At 30.5% G+C, this 22,131-nt stretch overlaps 14 protein-coding genes across 14 annotated transcripts; 9 read left to right on the forward strand and 5 right to left on the reverse strand. All coding sequences in view use genetic code 12, as the record gives it.

Moving 5' to 3' along the window:
• Positions 1–386: 386 nt before the first annotated feature.
• DFJ63DRAFT_334397 (uncharacterized protein) lies at positions 387–722 on the forward strand (the record flags this gene model as incomplete). Its single annotated transcript, XM_064908027.1, has 1 exon — positions 387–722. The coding sequence occupies one exon, from the start codon at positions 387–389 to the stop codon at positions 720–722; it is 336 nt and encodes a 111-aa protein (XP_064764165.1).
• An 892-nt stretch (positions 723–1,614) lies between these two features.
• Positions 1,615–1,986, forward strand: DFJ63DRAFT_334398 (uncharacterized protein; the record flags this gene model as incomplete). The annotated part of the gene is made up of 1 exon (XM_064908028.1): positions 1,615–1,986. One exon carries the CDS (start codon positions 1,615–1,617, stop codon positions 1,984–1,986), a length of 372 nt encoding a protein of 123 aa, XP_064764166.1.
• Positions 1,987–2,576: 590 nt separating this feature from the next.
• DFJ63DRAFT_312150 (uncharacterized protein) lies at positions 2,577–2,885 on the forward strand (the record flags this gene model as incomplete). Its single annotated transcript, XM_064905919.1, has 1 exon — positions 2,577–2,885. The coding sequence occupies one exon, from the start codon at positions 2,577–2,579 to the stop codon at positions 2,883–2,885; it is 309 nt and encodes a 102-aa protein (XP_064764167.1).
• A 1,023-nt stretch (positions 2,886–3,908) lies between these two features.
• DFJ63DRAFT_334400 (uncharacterized protein) lies at positions 3,909–5,245 on the forward strand (the record flags this gene model as incomplete). The annotated part of the gene is made up of 2 exons (XM_064908029.1): positions 3,909–4,281; positions 4,734–5,245. The coding sequence occupies 2 exons, from the start codon at positions 3,909–3,911 to the stop codon at positions 5,243–5,245; spliced, it is 885 nt and encodes a 294-aa protein (XP_064764168.1).
• Positions 5,246–5,787: 542 nt separating this feature from the next.
• DFJ63DRAFT_334401 (uncharacterized protein) lies at positions 5,788–6,219 on the forward strand (the record flags this gene model as incomplete). Its single annotated transcript, XM_064908030.1, has 1 exon — positions 5,788–6,219. One exon carries the CDS (start codon positions 5,788–5,790, stop codon positions 6,217–6,219), a length of 432 nt encoding a protein of 143 aa, XP_064764169.1.
• A 291-nt stretch (positions 6,220–6,510) lies between these two features.
• Positions 6,511–7,011, forward strand: DFJ63DRAFT_312153 (uncharacterized protein; the record flags this gene model as incomplete). The annotated part of the gene is made up of 1 exon (XM_064905920.1): positions 6,511–7,011. The coding sequence occupies one exon, from the start codon at positions 6,511–6,513 to the stop codon at positions 7,009–7,011; it is 501 nt and encodes a 166-aa protein (XP_064764170.1).
• A 244-nt stretch (positions 7,012–7,255) lies between these two features.
• CDC20 (ubiquitin-protein transferase activating protein) lies at positions 7,256–9,319 on the reverse strand (the record flags this gene model as incomplete). The annotated part of the gene is made up of 2 exons (XM_064904866.1): positions 7,256–8,880; positions 9,034–9,319. The coding sequence occupies 2 exons, from the start codon at positions 9,317–9,319 to the stop codon at positions 7,256–7,258; spliced, it is 1,911 nt and encodes a 636-aa protein (XP_064764171.1).
• Positions 9,320–10,367: 1,048 nt separating this feature from the next.
• Positions 10,368–10,898, forward strand: ARC18 (Arc18p; the record flags this gene model as incomplete). The annotated part of the gene is made up of 1 exon (XM_064904759.1): positions 10,368–10,898. The coding sequence occupies one exon, from the start codon at positions 10,368–10,370 to the stop codon at positions 10,896–10,898; it is 531 nt and encodes a 176-aa protein (XP_064764172.1).
• Positions 10,899–10,916: 18 nt separating this feature from the next.
• On the reverse strand, positions 10,917–11,498 carry DFJ63DRAFT_273465 (uncharacterized protein; the record flags this gene model as incomplete). The annotated part of the gene is made up of 1 exon (XM_064904584.1): positions 10,917–11,498. A coding segment is annotated over one exon (582 nt), but the record flags the coding sequence as incomplete, so codon positions are not given.
• Positions 11,355–12,661, forward strand: DFJ63DRAFT_96913 (protein-S-isoprenylcysteine carboxyl O-methyltransferase). The gene has a single exon (XM_064909261.1). The coding sequence runs from the start codon at positions 11,811–11,813 to the stop codon at positions 12,573–12,575; it is 765 nt and encodes a 254-aa protein (XP_064764174.1). The 5' UTR covers positions 11,355–11,810; the 3' UTR covers positions 12,576–12,661.
• An 86-nt stretch (positions 12,662–12,747) lies between these two features.
• On the reverse strand, positions 12,748–14,046 carry FAD2 (Fad2p; the record flags this gene model as incomplete). Its single annotated transcript, XM_064904892.1, has 1 exon — positions 12,748–14,046. The coding sequence occupies one exon, from the start codon at positions 14,044–14,046 to the stop codon at positions 12,748–12,750; it is 1,299 nt and encodes a 432-aa protein (XP_064764175.1).
• Positions 14,047–15,654: 1,608 nt separating this feature from the next.
• SEC9 (Sec9p) lies at positions 15,655–17,175 on the reverse strand (the record flags this gene model as incomplete). The annotated part of the gene is made up of 2 exons (XM_064904823.1): positions 15,655–16,865; positions 16,944–17,175. The coding sequence occupies 2 exons, from the start codon at positions 17,173–17,175 to the stop codon at positions 15,655–15,657; spliced, it is 1,443 nt and encodes a 480-aa protein (XP_064764176.1).
• Positions 17,176–18,419: 1,244 nt separating this feature from the next.
• On the forward strand, positions 18,420–19,553 carry YHM2 (Yhm2p). The gene has a single exon (XM_064909262.1). It carries the CDS (start codon positions 18,594–18,596, stop codon positions 19,497–19,499), a length of 906 nt encoding a protein of 301 aa, XP_064764177.1. The 5' UTR covers positions 18,420–18,593; the 3' UTR covers positions 19,500–19,553.
• A 53-nt stretch (positions 19,554–19,606) lies between these two features.
• Positions 19,607–21,139, reverse strand: SLY41 (Sly41p; the record flags this gene model as incomplete). The annotated part of the gene is made up of 1 exon (XM_064904814.1): positions 19,607–21,139. One exon carries the CDS (start codon positions 21,137–21,139, stop codon positions 19,607–19,609), a length of 1,533 nt encoding a protein of 510 aa, XP_064764178.1.
• Positions 21,140–22,131: the final 992 nt, after the last annotated feature.

The raw sequence follows: 22,131 nt of genomic DNA on the forward strand, positions 1-22,131 counted from the left end.
TTTCTCGATATATGATCCATGCGGCTGTCTGATTTAACTAAATAAAGTGTCATCTATTAGCGGTCGGTCCGACAATATCTATTGTCGGTGGTATAATCTATCTTCCCGTCGTTTATAAGGAGAAATTGTCACAAGTCATAATTTGATTTTGTTAGTATTTCCCCACTGAAATACGAATTACATAAGAGTGGATCATTTAAAATCTGTTTAAAAATCAGAGCCTCGCGTGTGTTAGAATACTCCTTGGATATACAAATTCCTTTCAAAGCTTGAATAGCTTATCTCTTTAAGCCTTATTCATAGAATCAGCTTAATTATATGAATTTATATAAAGATGATCAGTTATTCCAAATTTTTATGATATATTTCTTCTCTCAACATCAAAAATGTATATTCCTAGAGACCAAATTGTTAACATATCCAAAAGATCAGTAGCCAAAGTCGTTATTCCGGTAGTACTTGTTATTGGAGTAGCAATATTCACTGGATGTGTTGTATACAACGCTTTTCATTTACCAAAACGGAGAGGTCTTAAACCACCACCATTTGATGATATTGATGAAGCAAATGGTGATGTACCACTCCCAGTATATCCCTCAGAATCAATTCCAGCAAATTCAACAAATCCTATTGATGCTACGAACCCTGTTGACGGTACTCCTCAATTTGCTTTTAGTCCACCCAATGAACCACCTCCAGCTTATCAAAGGCCCAATGAATAGAAATAGAGGATGTGTTTAATCCCTCATTTAATGTTACATTCAATAAAATTCAAAATCATGTTTAGTTAACGTAAAGATAAAGATAAAAATAAAATTACTCACATTTAATAGTGTAATAGTATATATGCTCCCATTCAATAGTAAATTATATGTCATTTTCCCCAAAACATTCTATTTTTTTATTTGACGTAGGGACGCGCAATTATTTTAAGAGTAAATTTTGACGATTAGAGGGACGTAGACACATCTGAAGAGGAAACATGCTTTCTCAATTATTGATATGTCATTCAGAAAAGATTAACAGTTGACTACAATTGAAGGACATCACTTTGAATGTCGAATATATTGGTAAACAAGCCAGTTCTAGCAATCATTTATTAAATTTCTACTGACATGCTTACAGTGCCCTAAATTTGACACCTATTTGTCAATAAAATCAAAATGAATGATCTCAGTGTCTGTTGAATAAAAAGCTTTGACTGTCAATCAACAGAGTCTCGAGTCTACAACAAACAGTTCAGCTATAATTCAAATGATCAAATTAATTCATTATCGTTCCAACATATCTATCGACCTCATAATTGACTTCCCGTCATGATTTACGACTGTCACACGCAGTTTACTCCAGGCTATAATAATCATGTATACGAGTTGCAACACAAAAACAAAAAAAAGCGAATCATTTAAATCCTTAAAAATATACAGCCTCACATTGTAATTCGTATTAAAAAATAGTCCAACTTTCTTGGCATTCAATTTTATTGAGAAGATTAAGTTGACAACTGCCCTATATTCTAAAGGCACGCTTATAGGATCAATTAATTATATAAAGTTATGTAAAAATTGTTAAACTTTTCAATTTTATCTTATAGTCATTCTCTTACCACAAGCTATGTATATTCCTAAAGATCAAGTTGTTCACATATCCAAAAGAGGGTTTGCAACATTTCTTATCCCGGTGATACTTGGTGTTGCTGCAATTGTATTCATTGGATGTGTTATAGTTAGCATGAAGAGTAAGGCCCATCGGTCATATATTAAACAAGCTCCATCAAATATTGCAAACCGTATCGATCAAAGAAATAGAAGACCTCCCCCAATATTTTTAAATGCAATTGCTCCAGTACTTCCTCCAAATCCCATTGAAACTACACTACCTCCTACAATTCCTATTCAAACTACAATTCCCATAGCCGTTACTCCTCAATTTATCTTTAGTCCACCAGATGAACCACCTCCGGCTTATCAACGAAATGCAACCTAGTCGTTTAATCTGCCACTCAATGTAACAAACAGTATTATAAAATCAATGAAATTTAGATCAAGTTGATAGATTAGATAGAATAGAAGGTTCCTCCCTTTTAATATTGTACTAGTATATATGCCCACATGCCCCACATAATTATATGTCATTTCATTTTATTTTCTTATGACGTAGAAGCGAGGACAATTATTTTAGCGATAAAAATTTTACAAGTACAAATTGTTGAATTGTGAAATATGTACATATATATCAGAAGGAATCAGAAATTCAAATTTAGAGCCATTTGATACATCAAATAAAGATAGAAAGAAAGACACTCCTATTTAATATTGCAAAAAAGATATGTACCCATTCCAATTGTAAATTATGTGACATTTCCTTGGAACTTCCTGATTTTGTGTAGAAGCGAGCATAAGCAGAATAAATTTAGCAGCAAAAATATAAGATTATTAGAGTAGTAAGTAAAGATCAGGATTTCCATGGAAGCATAACAGTTTACCAGTGCAAGTAGATGTTATTAAAGTGTTTTATTGTTAACTTTGTTTATATTTTTTTCTTTTTATTTATCTAATCATTCTTCAGCTATCATAATGTATATCCCTAAAGAAAAACTTATTGAACTAGCTAAAAGACAAGGTGGTGGTGGTGTTAGTTGGATTACCATAGTTGTTCTTGTTGCTGTTAGTTACTTGATTCTTAGTTGTTGTGTTCATGGTGTTTGTTTTACGGATGACGATATAAATAATGCTGTTGATGAAAATCGAAACAATAATAATGGAAATAGAAATGCAAATAACAGAGCCAATAACAACAATAATGCCAGAAATACAAACTCCAGCTCCAACCAACAATCCAACCGAGCTCAGCCAGTTTCTCCCCCACCTACATATAGGCCATAATAGAGTAATGCCAATGAAATTTGGATTCCAATAATGTAAGGACAAATTATTTTTTACGCAGTTTTGTTAAGTGATTAAATTAAAGATCACTCAAAAATATTAAGGGGGATTATGATTTTGTCATAGGTAAGTTGTTTATTATACCAGATCATGATTATGTAAAATTAAATATCATAATGTAATAGAGTATTAGTAATATATCAATATTTACCCGAATAGAGAACCAATTGTAATAATTGAAAAGAAATAACTCAGCATTTATTTAAAAAGGCTTGAAGATAATGATTGACTTGTTCCGCGGTCCTTATGTAAACGAACTACAAGCATAAACCCTTAAGAATCATTTAAAAGTAGATTGTAAAACCCTAAGACCGTTTACAGAAGGATATATCGTTACTAGAACACTGATATTCATAATTGAAATATAATGTTTAATTATTAATGATGTCATAAATAAAACGTTGAACGGGGATGGAACAAAGAGAGATAACGTAGACAATTTCCATTAGAGGATAATAAGCTTCGATCCGAACTCCCTTTAGCGAATATCAATCTAATAAATATATCTATAAAACCATATTTAGGTCATCTACAGATAAAGTTCGCATATCAATCTTAAAATCAAACGGCTTTCGAAGGATGGATTTATTTAGCCGCAAAAGAGAAAAAAATAGCTGACCGTTCTCTCTTTACCGACATCAAAAACATAAATATCAAGAGCAACACTTATCTACTCTGTCTATGGAGATAATCTTTTTAGATTAACCTCCATATGGAGTTTTTAAATAAAAAATATCATACCATTTAATTGGAAATTATACAATCTATTAGTAAACCTATACTCTTGAATGACTCAGTTCATCCCCTTAACCTTAAATAACTATTAACCGCTTTATACCGCGTTCTCGTTTTTGCAATCCTTTGATTCAGTTCAATCGTTTCTCTATATAAAGACACAATTTATCTTGTAAACATGATTACAGTTCACCATTGATCTAATTAGTTTAACCATCAATTATAACAATGTATATCCCAACTGATGAACAATTGGTTTCCATATCAAAAAGAAGTACCTCCACTTCTTCAGCGGTTTATATTATAATCAGTATCGTCAGTACTATTTTATTTACTATCATAAGAATGTGCTTCAAAAGAAGATGCAAACATTCAACTAAGACAGTAAATAATAATTCAACTGTTATACATCGAACATCTCCAATAGTTGTTGGAACCCTCCGTCCAATAAACGATAGTAATTCAACAACTAGAGTTCAGCTGCCTGCTATCGTACAATACCCTACCATTACACCTGCACCGGTTGCAAATGATATTGCTCTCCATAATGCCAATCAATTCAATTTCAACCCACCAGAAGAACCTCCTCCAGCTTATACCCGTTGACTTTCAATGTTGCTATACCATTTTAATTATATTATAAAATACCACAAAAAAAGAGACAACAGGAATGCCTTTTCTGCAGCGATACTATTACTTTACGAGATACGATGTTTCAGTATAGCTTTTCAAATATATAACTATTAAACCACTAATCCCAATCGTCATACAACTGTATGCAGTGATTCGTACAATTTCTAATTAAAACTAAATTATTTTGTCTTGTTTTTGCGGCAAGTAAGTATAAATAAAAAAAGGAAGGAAAGACTACGAAATCATAAAAAGTTAGACCTTCTCCGAATAAACCAAATATCAATGGCAAAAGAAATGTTTATTCAAATAATTTCTTTTATAAAAGCCATTATATTTTTAGCAATAAAATTACTTCTGCTTTTTTTCTTTTCACAAGGTCATATACTTTTATCCATTCAAGAATGCTAGGTCACCTTGTAGCCGGAATGGCTGGACTTTACTTATTACATGGTATAGTTGATCACCATCAACGTCACAAACCAAATTCTGGTTCATGGGAACAGAATACTTCCACTGTTCAACATACAACACATAGTAGTCTACCAGATGGGAGCACAGTGGAACAAACCAATTCTGTTACAGAAATTACTAAAGGAAACAAAGTCCCAGTAATGCCTACTATTAGTGCTTCCAACTTCACAATACCAACAACGAAGGCTCCCAATCATGTCAGCAATACTTTGACACCCGCACAAATATTTGGTATCGTTTTTGGAAGTATTATAGGTTTCATTCTTTTACTTCTAGTAATATTTGCTATTTATTCTTGTTGCAGAAACAAGAAGAAGCAGACTCGTGAAACAAACAACGATATAGAGTTACAACATTCAAATAATCTGAATCCAAGTATACTTCCTTTATATACTCCACAATACCATGCTCATGAAGTGCCATCTCCTGAAGTCCCACTTCCAGTTTATTGCAAAACTTGAACAATTCCGTATTGTGTGAAACACTTTTCTCAGGGAGAAAGTATAGCGAAAATAAAGGAAACAATGATTGCAAAAAAAATAAATCACTGGGGCTACGCAGTATTTTAATTAATAAATATATAGCTAATATAAGATTTTTTCTTTTACCATGATTCGATAGTTATTTATTATCAGCAAACATATTAGAACAGTTATATAATAGTGAATAAGCTGCTTGGATAAATGAAGGCTTAGTTTGTCAGAACTTTGAAGAGACTTTTAAAAATTAATGACGTAGATAACTAAACAGCTCATAAAGAAATAACCATTTATGGTATAAAAACCGAGCATTGATTTTCACAATATTTATAGAAAGTACAACAATAACAACAAGGGAAATAATGACTGCAAAAATCCAACTGTGAGATAAATAACTGGACTTTATATGAGTAAATTTGAACTATGGAATATATAATAAATACACAAATCAATAATTTCTTCGATTGTTTTTTGTTTAATAATTCAACTATTGCAATATATATCATTTAATATCATATTTAATAATGATAAAAGGTGGTAAAGTTCTTCTTCCGGACGATGAAGAGGATGATAGATGGAAATATGATCCTTGGATTGATGGATGGAATTCATGGAAAAAATGGAAAAATTGGAAAGAAACTCAAGAGTTTAGACCAATAGTAAATGTCACACTTCCAGCCAACAGTACTTACAATGGAAAAGAAGCAGGAGCTATTGCTGGTGGAGTTTTTGGTGGGATCCTTGATGTTATATTACTTTTTTTCATTGTTCTACTAATGCATGAATGTTTTAAAGAAGTGAAAAATAGATTTAAGAAGTATATGGCAAAGAGAAAGGAAAGGGCCAGGATTAAAAGAATACAAAGGGCAAATGATATAGAACAACAATTTGAAATGAGTTCATTGCCAAGTTATCAGACTCAGGAAGGACCACTTCCAGCTTATAATAGAATCTAATATGGAATTTGAACCGCTTGGGTGGGATTATGACCCCATTAAGGAATGAAGACCGATAAAATAATGAATCAAATTTTATGATGCGCAATGTTTTTCAGAAGGTATAAAACAAATTAAAGGAAAGAATGACTGCAAAAAAGCTGACGTGAGATAAACGAATATATGTAACAAAGTATGTTTCAGAGTATATAAGATAAAATTGTAAATTGAAATATATAACTATCTACTTTTTGTTAAATTAATTAAAATCATATTTACATTTCTATTTCCATTATCATCGAATATTCAACAATGTTGCATTCTCCGCTGAACCTATATTCAGATGATGAATATAGCACTGATAGTGGTCTATCCGAAGATGAAACTTGGATGTATGATCCATGGGTTGATGGATGGACTTCATGGAAGAAATGGAAAGCTTGGAAAGAAAGTCAGAGTCCACCACCAGTTATAATCAACTATATATACGCCGAGCCCAAAAACAATACTAATGCTACCATAGCCCTTGAACATAGATTGAAAACATTTGGTATTATTTTTGGATCCCTAACTGGAACTATTATATTAGTTTTCATTGTTTTGCTTATCCTTTATTTGTATTTGTTTCATTTTTCGGAGAAAGAAAGGACCAATAATATTGATTTAGAGGAACAAATCGGTCTGAGTTCAACTAGACCACAATCAAGTCGCCCCGTTCCACAACCAAGCCGCCTCAGTCCAAACTATCAGCAACAACGTTCTCCAAGAGGTCCACCACGGGCTAAGACAAACAATAATAGAAGGTCCTATTAATGAAATCAAAAAAAAAGATTTTAAACCTGCTTGTTTAACTACTTGAATATATGAAATGAATTATATTAAGAATTATTATTGTATTTTTATTGAAAGTCTATAGAGATATATCTAATGGTGAGGTTTATTTAAAAATCAGTGGTATGATTGGAGGAATTGAAAAAAAAGATGACAATGAAATTGATATAAGAATTAAGAAGAAGTGAAATCGGTATGTATTCTATCTCTATGTTTGTTTTTTTGATTAACGGAAACTCATCATTTTCCTGATGGTCTTAGTATCATCATTTCCAATTAAATCACTTTCTTCATTATCATAATTATCATTAATTCTACCATCATTTGAACCTAAAGTTCTATGTTTAACTATATCGAACAATGACCAAAATTTTAAATTTTCATCACCTGCCACAGTTGCCAAAGTTAAATTATCAGGACTTAAACAACCATTTAAGATTCTTGAATCATGAGCTCCAATAATTTCACCTGTTTTTTGTAAAGTTGGATAATTATAAAGGGAAATATTATTAGTAGGGAATCCATGAGTAGCAACTATTTCTAATCCAATTCCATTGGCATAACCCCAATTTAATGAACTTATTTGTGAACCAGTTTCAATAGTATTAACTCTTGCACCAGTAGTTGTGTTCCAGAAATTAATGGTTTTATCAGATGATCCACCTCCAGTTGCTAATAACGAAGGTTGATAAGGACACCAAGATAATGCTTTAACAGCAGCTTTATGATTTGTTTTAGTGAATAAAGGTTGACCACTTGTAGAAGAATGACTTTGTCTAACATCCCAAATACTAACTAAATTATCATTTCCACCACTTGCAAATTGGATACCATCTGATCTATATTCTAAACCACAAATTTCAGCAGTATGAACATTTTCAGATTTACTAGTTATTTGTTGAGGTAACCTTACATCTGAATGATAAATATTTCCAATTCTTGAACCAGAAGTTAACATATGATTATTCCAACATTGAGAAGCAATTCTTGTTTGATGATTATCACAATTTAAAGTTCTTAATTTTGTATTTGATTCAATATCCCAAATTTCAATTAAACCATCTTCTTTACCAATTGAGATATAAGATCCATCATCTGACCATCTTAAAGAAGTAACCATACATTTATCAGGTAATTCACATAAAATCCCTACTGAACCAGTTGAAGCATTCCATACATAAACAGCATCTTCTAATCCAATAGCTAATAAATTAGTCAGAGACCATGCTAAAAGATTTAAATAGAAATCATCCACAAAACCAGGAGCATCAAGGACTCTTTCAGGAGCAGTAGGAATCTTTTTAGCTCTTGCTGATGCAATAGCAGGTCTTAAAGTTGATTTATTAGTTAATAATTTAGATTTTAAATTTGAATTATTACCCGAAATATGATTAAATAGATTAATTGGTTTTTTTCTTTCAGGAGGTAATGGTTGATACATTAAAATTCTTGAATTCATTTCAATTCCACAAGCTTCAGCTACATGATGTTGATAAATCTTTGAAGTTTGAGCTTTAATATGACTTTGTGGTGAAGAATTTGGATTTAAATTTGTGATGGTTGATTGTAATTTACCTGTAGTTGAATTATGACGAGAAGGAATAAATCTATCAGATGAAGTTGTAGCTGATTGTTGTTGATTATCAGATAATGATGAAGAACCACCTTGACTTATTAATGAATTAGTTCTTCTTAATTTTCTAGTTGGAGAGAGGGAATTTCTTGATAATGACATTGAAGATTGCGATCTTGGATTTGGTAATGAAAGTGGTTTTAATAATGGTGGTCTTATAAATCTTGATTTAGGGGCGGTAGAAGTAGTTGATGTACTAGTTGATGAACTTGAAGAACCTGTATTTATTGCTACCGGTACATGATTTGATGATGCTAAATTATTATTTGATGATGCTGAGGATGTAGATGCAGATGTAGATACTCCAAATGAACTTCCATTTGAACTAACTCTTTTAGGGCTTGATATGGATCCAATTTTTGATTTTGAACTTGAAGTTTTGGAAGGTTGTAAATAAATATGTTTATTAGATACATTTGGACTCATACTATGTAAATATAATCTTTTACTTGGTGATAAGGTTGGAGGTAAACTAAGATGATCAACTATGGGGTTATGATTTGAGTTATTATCAATGTGAGTTCTCTTTTTCCCATTAGTATTCTTTAGAATATCTAGATTCAAAGGGAGTATATCATTTTCATGATCATCAGATTGGTGTTCAGGTATGGAAGTAATTTTCTTTGAAGTGGGAGATTCAAAGAATAAGGATGACATTAGATTGATTCATAAAATTTTGAGGAGTGAGTATGCGATGAAGAAGAAGTCTATGAAATGAATTGAAATGAACTTGAATTTGATCAAGAGATGATCTGAATTGGTGATGATGATGGTGGTAACAGATTAAAGGGTTGTGAAGTTGATAGTTGCAATTATAAAATGAGTTGGTCGTCGTCAAAATCAATGGACAGAAAACTTTAAAACTTATTGATTTAACTTATTAATTATCGGTTCAACATTGATGATGAGATCACACTTCCATTCATTCATTCATCCACAAATGGAAATTTCACTTTAAATTGAATATTGTTTAAATTAAAATGTAATTAAACTTCCTATTTTGGCCCCAAAAAAGTCTTCATCTTTTTTTCTTTCTTTAGACGGCGGCTGTTGTTGTTGCTTGTTTACATATTTCCTAATTAGGCAATGTGATTACAAAAAACTTATATACAGTTTAAAGTATGAGTTTATTACTATGACAACATAGTAGTAGTAAATGGTAATGGTAAAAGGGTGGTTAAGTATATAACAGGTTATGCTCCTTCAAGTTGTGAATAAGTAGATATAATGTGTCTTGGTCGATTTATTACGTGCTTAGAAGACACTACTGTATAAAATTGATATAAACAACTGTAATACTGCTATGAACCAAACCAGTTAGTAGGATCATATTCTTCATACGATTTACATAATATATATTGTGTGGATCTTCTACTTTCCTTTATGGAATATCTCTTGCACTTGCACTTCTTCTTGGTCTACATTGGTTACTGTAACTTTTACTATGAACAGGTTGTAATGTCGTAACTTTCAACAGGGGCTATACTAAACTCCACGACATCAAATCACGTGAATACGACATTTCGGTCTCCTTTAATTTTGAACGACCAAAGTGAAGTAAAGAACCTGTTACCGTAAACTACACTTTTGGCAACACTATAGAACATTGGATCCATTCAAACTTAAATCACATCAATCAATTGGATCATACATACCTTTATACTTACCATTCCACCATCTCCAATCATACTAAATACCATATACCATGCCAGCATATAACTCCACATTTATAAGTGATGAAGCAGCTGATAGTAGAGTGATTGGAAATTTAATATTATTACCAATTCATACTAAATTCAGAGGTCCGGCTTATCCCCCAAATCAAGAATATGATATAATTGAAGAAACTCTTGATTTATTCCGAGCCAATTCATTTTTTAAAAACTTTGAAATTAAAAGTAGTTCTGATCGTTTATTAATTTATGGAATATTATTTATAAGTGATTGTTTAAATAAATTAACTAAAACTACCAATTATAAAGAAGCAGTTAGAATTTTAAATAATTTATCGTTAGAAAGTTTTAGTTTACCTGGGGATATTGGATTCCCATTAAATTCATTATATCAAGGACCAGCCAATAAAAGTGAAAGTGATTTATTAAGATCTTATTTACAACAATTTAGACAAGAATTAGCTGATCGATTATTAACTAGAATCTATAAAGATGATGAAAATATCCCAAGTAAACATTGGTTAGCATTCACCAAGAAGAAGTTTATGAATAAGAATTTATAATTGAATTAAAGGATCTTTAACAAATGGAATCCAAAGTTTAACTTTATTTTTATAATTTATATAATCCATCCCAAAAATATTATGAATTAAGAAATATTCTTCAACTTGTATACGAATTGTAAAGAAATATTGTAGGATGAATAATGATAGAAGGAGATTTATTGGATTTATTAACCATAATTGTATTCCAATTGATAAACACCAAAATCCAAAATAACTGGGATGACGAAAGTATCCATAAATCCCATGAGTGATTAACTTTTGATTATTAGTGTTTGTACTATCAGTGTTTATAAGATGAGAGAATGATTCACCACAAGTCTTCATAGATAAAGATCGTATGAATAATCCACTAATAATCATCATCATTCCAATCACCTTAACGGGAAGTATCACCCACCATGATAATATCAATCCTATTTTGACTTTCTTTAAATTGATGATGAATTCAAGAATGGTAAGTAATTGACAACACCAGAATTCAAAATTTCCTCTATTCCCATAGATAAGAAACGACCTTGATGAGATTTGGTTTCGTGATTGATAAAGATAAGTATTAACGTATTCCAATATGAAATATATGATCAACAGAAGCAAATATGTTATTAATGGAAAGTATCTTGGATATAGGAATGAACTTATAAGTAATAAGGTTGAACCAGCACCCAATGTGAATGACACTAGGAATAATTCAATCAATGAGTTCTTACTTGGATCGTAAGATAAGGTTGTTATCATATTGAATTCGTCATAGTCTGATTAATTTGTAATCCCCACATTCAGTATGTTAAACCACATATATAGATCAAAAATTGTGAGAGGCTTGAAAAAAAAATTATCAATGCTGCTAAAAATGATACAAGACAGCAGTACGTATCATAATCTAAACAACTTGAGATACACACCTACACCATGAACATTGATGTGGAAGAAGTACTACGAGCTAGGTCAGAACCACCATTAGATCATCACATAGTTACTAATCTCAATCGATATGCTCAATATGATCCTTCCAGAGTGAATTTACTTACGGTAATGATTAAATCATTATTATTAGGTATTTTCTTCACCATCAATATCATCATTATGATCATTAATACTCGGATGATCTACTTTCGAATCAATGTTTATTTCCTAGCCTTATGTGTGTTTCATAGTTTAGAATTCATCAGTACGGTTTTATTCAATAATAGTCAAGTTGATGATGATTCATTCATTTTAGAAGATAGTGATATGTATATCGTTATAATCTTATCCCTTTTTGAATATAGTTCAATGCAATATTTCTTCCCCGTCATTCATTCGTCATACATTACATTCATCCTCGGACTTATTATTGCATTCGGAGGTCAATACATTCGATGGTTGGCCATGTATACTGCTCAAGAATCATTCAATCATTACATTCAACGAAAAGAATCTCATCGTCAAGTATTAGTCACAAGGGGGATCTATTCCATTGTCCGTCATCCATCATATGGCGGGTTCTTTTGGTGGTTTGTCGGTTTACAATTGATGTTGGGGAATTATATCGTTCTTATGGGAGGGATGATTAAATTATGGAGTTTTTTTAAACAACGAATTCAATTTGAAGAAGTTTATTTAATTAAATTTTATAAATTGAATTATATTAATTATAAAGATCGGGTGATTAGATCAGGTATACCATTTGTATGAAATAATACAAGTAATGATGTTAAAAGGTTTATGTATATATGAATGGACTAAACTAAAACTAGATAAATAGCATAATATAAAAGCAAACTAGTTGTCTAAATAAAAACAAAGCATTAAAAATATATATAAAAAAATTTAAAGGTAATAAAGGATTAATATAGTAAAAATGAATTTACTTTGATTGTTTTTGTTTTTGTTCTTTGATTGGATCAACTCCGAATCCATTAACATTTCTATACATTAAAACACCATTATCACCATCAACATATTGACACCATCTACCTGATTTCCAAAGAGAAACCCACATATTTTCATCAGTATGTTTATAATGAATACCCATAACTTTCTTAATGGCTTCACTTGCTTCTCTTGCATTATAAAATGGAATTCTTGATACATAATGATGTAAAACATGAGTTTCAATAATATCATGGAAAATATATTGACCCACAAAACCAAATTCACGATCAATAGTAGCAGCAGCACCTCTAGCGAAATTCCATTGGAAAGCTTCATAATGAGGCATGGATGGATCAGAATGTTGTAAGAAAGTAATGAAAACTAACCAATGATTAACTAAAATGTAAGGTAAGAAATAATTGACTAAGATATTAAAACCACCAAATTTTTGATACCAAGTATAAAGGATAAAAGATTGAATTAAAATTCCAATATCAGATAAAACAATAAACCAATAATCTTTTTTATCGAAAAGAAGAGAATTTGGATTAAAATGATTAGTATTAAATTGAGAAACACCAGGGAATTCTTGACCAGTAACATTAGTAGCTAAATAAGCTAACCAACCACCAAATTGTTGAACTAATAAATTCTTTAAAGTAAAGAGGGGAGAATCAGCCATTAAATCTTCTAAATCATGAACATGATTATCATTTAAGAATTGATCTTTAGTTCTTGGAACGAAAACCATATCTCTAGTTAAATGACCAGTAGCTTTATGATGTTTTGAATGAGAATATTTCCAAGAGAAATATGGTACTAATAAATAAGAATGTAAAACCCATCCAACAGTATCATTAACCCAACCATAATCACTAAAAGCTTGATGACCACATTCATGAGCTAAAACCCAAATACCAGTACCTAAAAGACCTTGCATCCAAACATAACCAGCCCAAAGAGCGAATTTAACATAATTGTTGGTTGAAATGATTGGAATAAAAGTATTGGCAACATAACCAAGACTAACCATACAAAAGATATCTCTGAAAACGTAATAAAACGATTCAATTAATCTTCTTTCATAACAATGAGGGGGGATGGCTTTTAAGATATCTTTAATGGAATAATCTGGGACTTTGAATTCATTACCATAAGTATCGATGGCAGTTAAACCAGATTGATTACCTTTATTGGTGAAAGAAGCGACATTACCTGATTTTTGAACTGATTGAGAATTTGAGGATGAAAATCCAGTGGAAGAACCAGATGAAGTAGTTTGACTTGACATGACTGATTAGTTAAATTAATTGAATTAAGGGAATAAATTTGAATTAAAATTGAATTGAATAAATTTGAAAGGAGAAAGTAACAAAGTAAATAAAAATCAACAAAAGTGCTATAATCTATAATCTAAAGATGTTTAATAAATAGTAGTAGTGAGACAGACAGACAGACAGTGAACAGATAAGGAAAATAAATGAACAATGTATATGATTTGACTCAGGTGAATACTATTGAGATGTGATGAGATGAGATAGGATAGGAAGGAAGGATTGAAGTATGCTATGGGAATGGTTTAGAGATACAACAATAAGATTTACAACAAACGTGTGAGGTTAAGAAATGGTTGTAAAAAAAAAAAGAAGGATGGTAAGGGTGAGTGAGGTGAGGGAGTGAAGTGATGAATTGAATTTGATAGAAGTACCAAACGAAAGGATCAATCTGTTCTAATAAAGAGAGTAGAAGAGAAGAAGAAGAAGTTATAAATAAAATTAAAATCAAGGGATAAGAAATAAATAAATAAATAAATAAAGAGAGAAGAGATAATTTAAATTGAACCTCAGTTGATTTGCCCTATTTAGTTAGTACGTACTATATCTCCAGTTAACTTCAGTTTCAATCAGAGTTAAATGGAAAATGGAAAATGGAAAAAGGGATTTGAAAAATTTTTTTTATTTCTTTTTTTGAACAAAATTAAATTAATTTTTTTTTTGAGTTTGAGTTTGAGTTTGAGTTTGAGTTTGAGGTTATCTATTTGATAAAACTAATATGGTTTAATTTATCACTGTCTCTCTCATCGGAATGCCTTAAAACTTTATTAACTTACTATATACTACTTAACAACTAAATAGTCTAATGGTCTACTAACTCATAACGTACTACATCGTTTGTTCATATCGTACTGTTCTTATAACTCTACCCATTTGTGAGTCGATTAATAAAGCCTTTCCATTCCATTCCTTTCCATTTCCATCATTTCCCCCTATGTAATATTTCTTAGTCTTTTCAAATCCTTTTGTCCAACGTTTTTTTTTTTTCTGGTTTGTGGTATTTTTGGGTAAATTAGGAAACAACAATTACCTGATTTAGACTTCATTATAATGATGAGATCTCTTCATATATAGGTCGTATAACACATTACATAAGACTTATTCCGTTGTTACTACTGATTTCAATTGGTCTAAACTCATCTATTTTATCAGACAATTTTGTTTTCTTTCTTTATTTATAGTCTTAGGTCTTTCCTTTTACTTGTTACTTATACTACTTATACTTATTAATTATTCATTTGGTCTAGTCTAGTCATACCCTATGCTTACTCTATATTATATACATAGTGACTAATGGGGTTTGTATGTCTGGATCAACCAAGTTTATCCTATAATCTTACCGAGGTATATATCTTTTCTCTTATACCTCCTTTGTTTATCGTATTGATCGCTTCCACTTCCTGGAATTTAATATTACTTTACCGATTTTAGGAACGACACAGCCCTTTTTAAAAAAATAAATTTTTAATTTTAAACCGATCACATGATAAATGGTCACATGACAATATTACCCTATTAGGAAATTACATTAAAACTTATATTATATTAATAACTATTAATTAACCCTAATGAATGTTGGAAATTCTAGCTGTATTCAAATGAACATCAATATCGGCTTTATCAACATCCTCTTCAATTTGTTTCAATCTAGCATTTTGTTTATCAACTTCATCTCCCATCTTTATTGCTTTACTTCTCATTAATTTACTATATTGTTCAATTTGACTTAAATTATTATCTAATTCAATTTCTAATTCATCATCTTCACTATCATTTTCAAATTGATATCGTTTAGAAGCATCCTTTAACGCTTTTTCTCCTTTATAACTTTGATATAATTCAGATTTCTCATTAATACCCAGTTTTAATCGTTGTTCACTTTCATACATTCCTTTTCGAGCTTGTTCACGTAAATAATGTTCCTTCTCTTTATCTAATTTAATTTTTTCTTCTTGTTGTCTTAATCTCGCCTTTTTATTGAAAGGGTTCCCATAAGCAGGAATGAAAATTGATCGATTTAATCGTTCAATCTCACGTACTTTCCCTCCTGAAATTTGATTCTGAGTATCAATCAACATTAAATTTTGTTCAGCATTATATAATCGTTCAGATTGAGATCCTAACATTCCTAACGTATTAGTAGCTGAAGTATCTGCTTCTTGAGCCATTCTTAATGTGTTTCGAGTACTTTGAACTGATTCTTGTTTAGTGAATCGAATCTCTTGTTTAATATTCTCAACTTCTTCATCTTCACTATTGATTTGTTCTTCTTCAGGAATATAAAGATCATCATCCTCATAATCACCTTCTAATCCAGGTTCTTCATTCAAATCTAAATCATCAGCTTCACTCTTAACCGGACGTTTAGCCAATGGTGCTTTATTACTCCCATACATATTAATACTGGGAATATCATTCAAATCTAATGTCGATTCAACATCATTACTACCACTTTGTCTTGGTTGAGTTGAACGGGCTGGTTGTCGGGTTGAAGTTCTGGAATTAATTGCTGATGTTCTATTATATGGACTTGGATTATTATTAATTGATGATGATGGATTGGTGATATTAGATGATGTGTAAGGACTGTTGTTACTATTATTAGATGTATATGGACTACTGCTATTATTTGAACCATATGGACTGCTATTACTATTATTGGATGCATATGGACTATTATTATTATTGCTTGAGGCATATGGACTATTATTACCATTTGATGCATAAGGACTATTTGATGAATTTGATGATCTGGGTCCACCATAAGGATTACCACCTACATTATTATTATTATTAGGTGCGGCACCCCCACCATTAACACCATAAGGATTCAGTTGAGGTTGACCTCCCATACCATTCCCATTACCACCTCCTACACCATTCATATTGGCATAAGGATTCGCAGTGGGCTTCAAAGTAGGTTGGTTTTCTGATTTATATTGAGCATATTGTTTAAAAGCACCAAATTTCTCTTGTCTACCTTGAGTTGGATTACGACTTTTGGTGGCTATCCCAGCTTGAGTTAATCCTTCGATTAATTCTTCTTCAGTTGGTTCTTTCTTCTTGAATACGTTTCTAATACCCATGTTGTAGTAGTGTATATGATATGATTTTGATTAATGAATAGTTGGATATTGAATTTGTTAGACTGAATAATCTAAATGAAGCACATCATTTATATTTCTTTTTCTATATTTTGATGTGAGTGAGTGAATGATACACGATTTGAAGACGATTAATCCTAAAAGGGTAATAAGATGATCACGTGATTGATTTTTAGTAGTAGTAGTTTAGAAAAAGGCTATGTTAATAGATTTTAGCATGATATATTCTATGTTATGTTATGAGATGAGATGAATCTCTATAAGATTTGACAGATTAATTTATACGTTGAGATGATGTGTGCATTGCCCTTAGTGATGAATCGATAAAGTAAATTATATATGCTTATGACAGTATGTAATTCACTACTTATCATCGGTAACTATGTATGCTCTATAAATATGTCAATCGAATAAGGCTTATAAAATTGACATCCACAAACAAACAAACAAATACATAGACACATTATCATAACACATTTGTTACGACTTTTCCCGAGTCATGGTAAATCAAATCAGAATCAAATGTTGCAAAAAAAACATGAACCCACAGCATTAATTGATTGATAAAATGTTCTATTTTTGTGTATTACCTGAATCGGAAGCGAGAAATTGAATTTTGACTTCTATTATGGTTCTATTTTATGTATATGAAAAAGAGGGGAGAGGGGAAGAAGATGGGATATGATTTGGGGGTAGGTTCTACAGTTATATGACTTCTAGTTAATGATTCAATTATATTAGTTATGATTATACAATTGAAGTAATTGGAGTATAGTAATTAAAGGAAGGGACAGATTTCTTTGCGGGAAACAAAGTTGCGAATTGAAAATTGATTAAAATTGCTTATCAGTAGAAAACACTAATGAGCTATGAATATGGTAAATAACTGAACCACATATTAGATAGAAATAATTAGAAATAGATATAGCCGTATGTACGTCGTGAATAGATTCCACAACACTAAATATAATTAGTTGTTGTTCTTTATAATTACACCCAATTTGATTTGATATACCCAAGTTAAATTCCCCATTCCTAAATTTACCGAGCATCTCCAAACAAAAATAAATTAAAGTTTTGATTCCCTAAAAAAAAGAGAGAGAACGACAAAATAGAACAAAAGTTATATATAGAGTTAATAGTCCTAAAATTTTCCAATTCAATTAGATTTAGACTTCAATTCAATTCAATTCGATTCGATTAGAGTATAGTTGATTAGACCAGATCAAACAATCAATTCCAACCAATCAATTTCAATTCATCTTCGTCAAAGAGTTCGACATCGTTTTCTAATCTATATAACACGCATCTCATCAAAATTTCATATCAGATCTGATTTAATTCAATTCAATTTAATTTAATTCCTTCAATTCATCTAATCAATTCATTAATCATTCATAATGTCAGATAATAAACTTGAAAAGAAACCAGTTAATTTCTCTAATATTTTATTAGGAGCAGGATTAAATATGGCTGAAGTTACTACTTTAGGTCAACCATTAGAAGTCACTAAAACCACCATGGCTGCCAATAGATCAATTTCAATGGTACAAGCGATTAAATTAGTTTGGTCCAGAGGTGGTGTTTTTGGATTTTATCAAGGTTTAATTCCATGGGCTTGGATTGAAGCTTCTACTAAAGGGGCAGTATTATTATTCGTTTCTAATGAAGGGGAATATCAATTTAAAGCTTTAGGAGCATCAAATTTCGTTAGTGGAATGGGTGGAGGTGTTTTAGGTGGGTTAGCTCAAGCTTATCTTACTATGGGGTTCTGTACTTGTATGAAAACAGTTGAAATCACCAGACATAAACAAGCTACTGCTGGTGTTGCTCAACAAACCAGTTGGCAAGTATTTAAAGCCATTTATGCCAAAGAAGGTATAAGAGGGATTAATAAGGGGGTTAATGCTGTTGCAATTAGACAAATGACCAATTGGGGTTCAAGATTTGGTCTTTCTAGATTAGCAGAAGAAGGAATTCGTAAACTTCGAAATAAAAGTGAAAATGAGAAATTATCTGCTTTAGAAAAGATTGCTAGTTCAATGATTGGAGGTGGATTATCAGCATGGAATCAACCTATTGAAGTTATTAGAGTTGAAATGCAATCTAAAACTGATGATCCAAATAGACCTAAGAAATTAAGTGTAGGATCTGCTTTTTCATATATTTATAAAAATAATGGTATAAAAGGATTATATAGAGGTGTTACACCCAGAATTGGATTAGGAGTTTGGCAAACTGTTTTTATGGTTGCCTTTGGTGATATTTTTAAACGTTTATTAAATGCTGATGGTGCAGGTCATTAAAAAACTTTTAACCTTTATCTTATTTATATATATAATTCTACATTTATTCAATACAAAAAATCAAAAATCAAAAATTTTATTTATATTTACTTTTTATCTATTTTATTCTAATGAGTATTATGAGATGAAACTCCCCAACGATCATAACAATATAATCCAAATAACGTTAATAATAATCCAAATTGTTGTAAACTTGAGAATTTCTTTGCATTAATTTTATTTTCCCAAATGAATGAGATTAAAATAATAACAATTCTCTTTAAGATACTGGCAATGGAATAATTCACGGGACTTAACATTCCCAAGATTTGAAATGCTAATAATGATTGTAAGAAATGAGCAAATCCATTGATTATTATGAGGATAAAGATCGAATTTGATAAATTGAATAAAGAAATCTTATCGTTATTAATCAATTCTGAGATTAAATATACTGGTAATGTTAATAAAAATCCAATTGATGAACAATAGAATAAAATAGTTAATTTATCTAATTTCTTATCATCATTGGAATTATCGACAAACATATTATTTAAGAAACTTGACTTTTGCGATGATGATGATGATGATGATGATGAGGTTGGAAATTGAGGGATATCTTGAGATTGTTTATCTTTAAAATTAGGTAAAGCAGAAGTTTCCTTTATAGTTAATCTATTCTTTGCGAATATATTTTGCGATACGAAAATCATCATGGAAATGAATGCAAATAAAAGACCAGTGAAATAAAATGGAGTTGATGTTGATGATGCTGGTTTATAACAAGTTAACATAATTCCAATAATTAAGGGAATTAAAGTGATATAAGTTACCGATTTATATGTGACTGAAAATAAAAATCGATAAATGAATACGGTAACCAAAGGACTTAAAGATTTTATAGTATGAACTAAGGAAACGGGGATTAATGAAGTAGCTTTATGACTGGTTAAATGACCAATGAATTGGAATCCCCCCATTGGTAAAGTGGTTGAAATGATTTTAGCGGTTGGAGTTAAAAATTGAGGAATGGATAAATTAGTAGGGATGGTTCCAATGGGGAATACTTTTATTAAGGATGGATTTAAATTTAATAATCCTAATAAGATAATACAAAATAATGCATTTAAAGAAAATTGAAATTCGGTTAAAGTTATAGGATATTGGAATTGAGTTAAGATTGATTTTGTTGAATTTGAAGATATGATTGAAGTTAAATACCATAATGAACTTAAGATGGTGATTTTAATATCAATAGGAGGTAAATTATTAATTAATTTATGATAAATTACCGATGCTGTTGAAGATGCAGAAGTGTTTGTGGTTGATGATGATTGGAGTCTTATAGGAGATGAAGGTTTTGATAATGGAGGAGTTAAAGGTAAATGAGTTAAAGAAGTATTTGAACTTATATGATAATTATTTAAATTGATTCTATTTTTGGGATGAGGATTATACATGGGTAAAGATGATGAAGAATCATTATGATTTAATAAGGGAGTTAATTTGAATAAATTGGTGGATGAAGAGTTTGGATTAACTTGAGATGAATTATAGATTCCTGGTCTTAACTTTTGAGGTATATTAGATTGAGGTTGATTTCTGATGGGTTGAGAAGGTGAAGATGGATTACTATCAGTATAACTTGATAAGCTATCCATAGAAGTATTTTTATGATTAGTTCCCAACATGGTTAGTTATGATGAAGTAATAATCAGTATATATAGAAGTTGATATATGAATATGAATGATAATTATAACTTTTTAAACAAAAAGAAACGGGTAGTTGTAAGGTAAGTTAATGAAGTATTGTTTAATAAACAAATAACAAATAAGAAAATCACCAAAAATAGTTTATTAATTGATCAATTTTAAACTTTTACTTTTAATATAAAGTGGTGTGTATAGAAGGTAATGAATGAACGAGTGAATGGAAGGAAGTGTAATGTAATTGAACTTAATTGAATTGAAGTGATATAAATAGAAGTTGTTGACAGTTGAAGTTGTTGATGTGATGATATAAATAAAATGGAATAATTAATAACAAGACCAATTCAATATTATATATATCTTAACTATGGTGGATCTATCTATCTATGTACGTCTATCTCAGTCTGTGGTTTAACATGAAAATTTTGCTTTAACTATGACATCCTCCTCCTCCCAGCCCACACAGTGCACACACAGCTTAAAAAGCAAAACAAAAATTGATCGAAGTTTTGTGTAATGTTTAAATTTCTTTTTCTTTTTTTCCCTTTTTGATTTCAGTTCCTCAATTGTTAACTATATAGAATTTCACCCCTTTTCAATTTGTGTAATTATATTTTTATTTTTATTTATTTTTATTTCTTTTTTTTTTGTGATTTGTTGTTGTTTTGACTCGAAGGACACGACCATTAAAGAAAAGATCGATCATTTCTTAATTAGGAAATATGAAATTGAGAGTGTGACTTCTGATCATGTGATATGAAAAGGTCGTGCATAAACAATAATTATAAAGTTTCCCATTTTTAAACAGAAATTAGCAGCCATCTTTAAATTCTAAAACTAAACCCTTAGCACAAGTCATAATGACAAAGATCGACATAGAACCTTATATTGATAAAGAAGCTATCCAATCTTCTCTTGTTTTACTTTCCAATAAGATTAAAAA

Source organism: Scheffersomyces coipomensis (genome assembly GCF_036884675.1).
Source record: "Scheffersomyces coipomensis strain NRRL Y-17651 chromosome Unknown DFJ63scaffold_2, whole genome shotgun sequence".
Lineage (NCBI taxonomy): Eukaryota > Fungi > Ascomycota > Pichiomycetes > Serinales > Debaryomycetaceae > Scheffersomyces > Scheffersomyces coipomensis.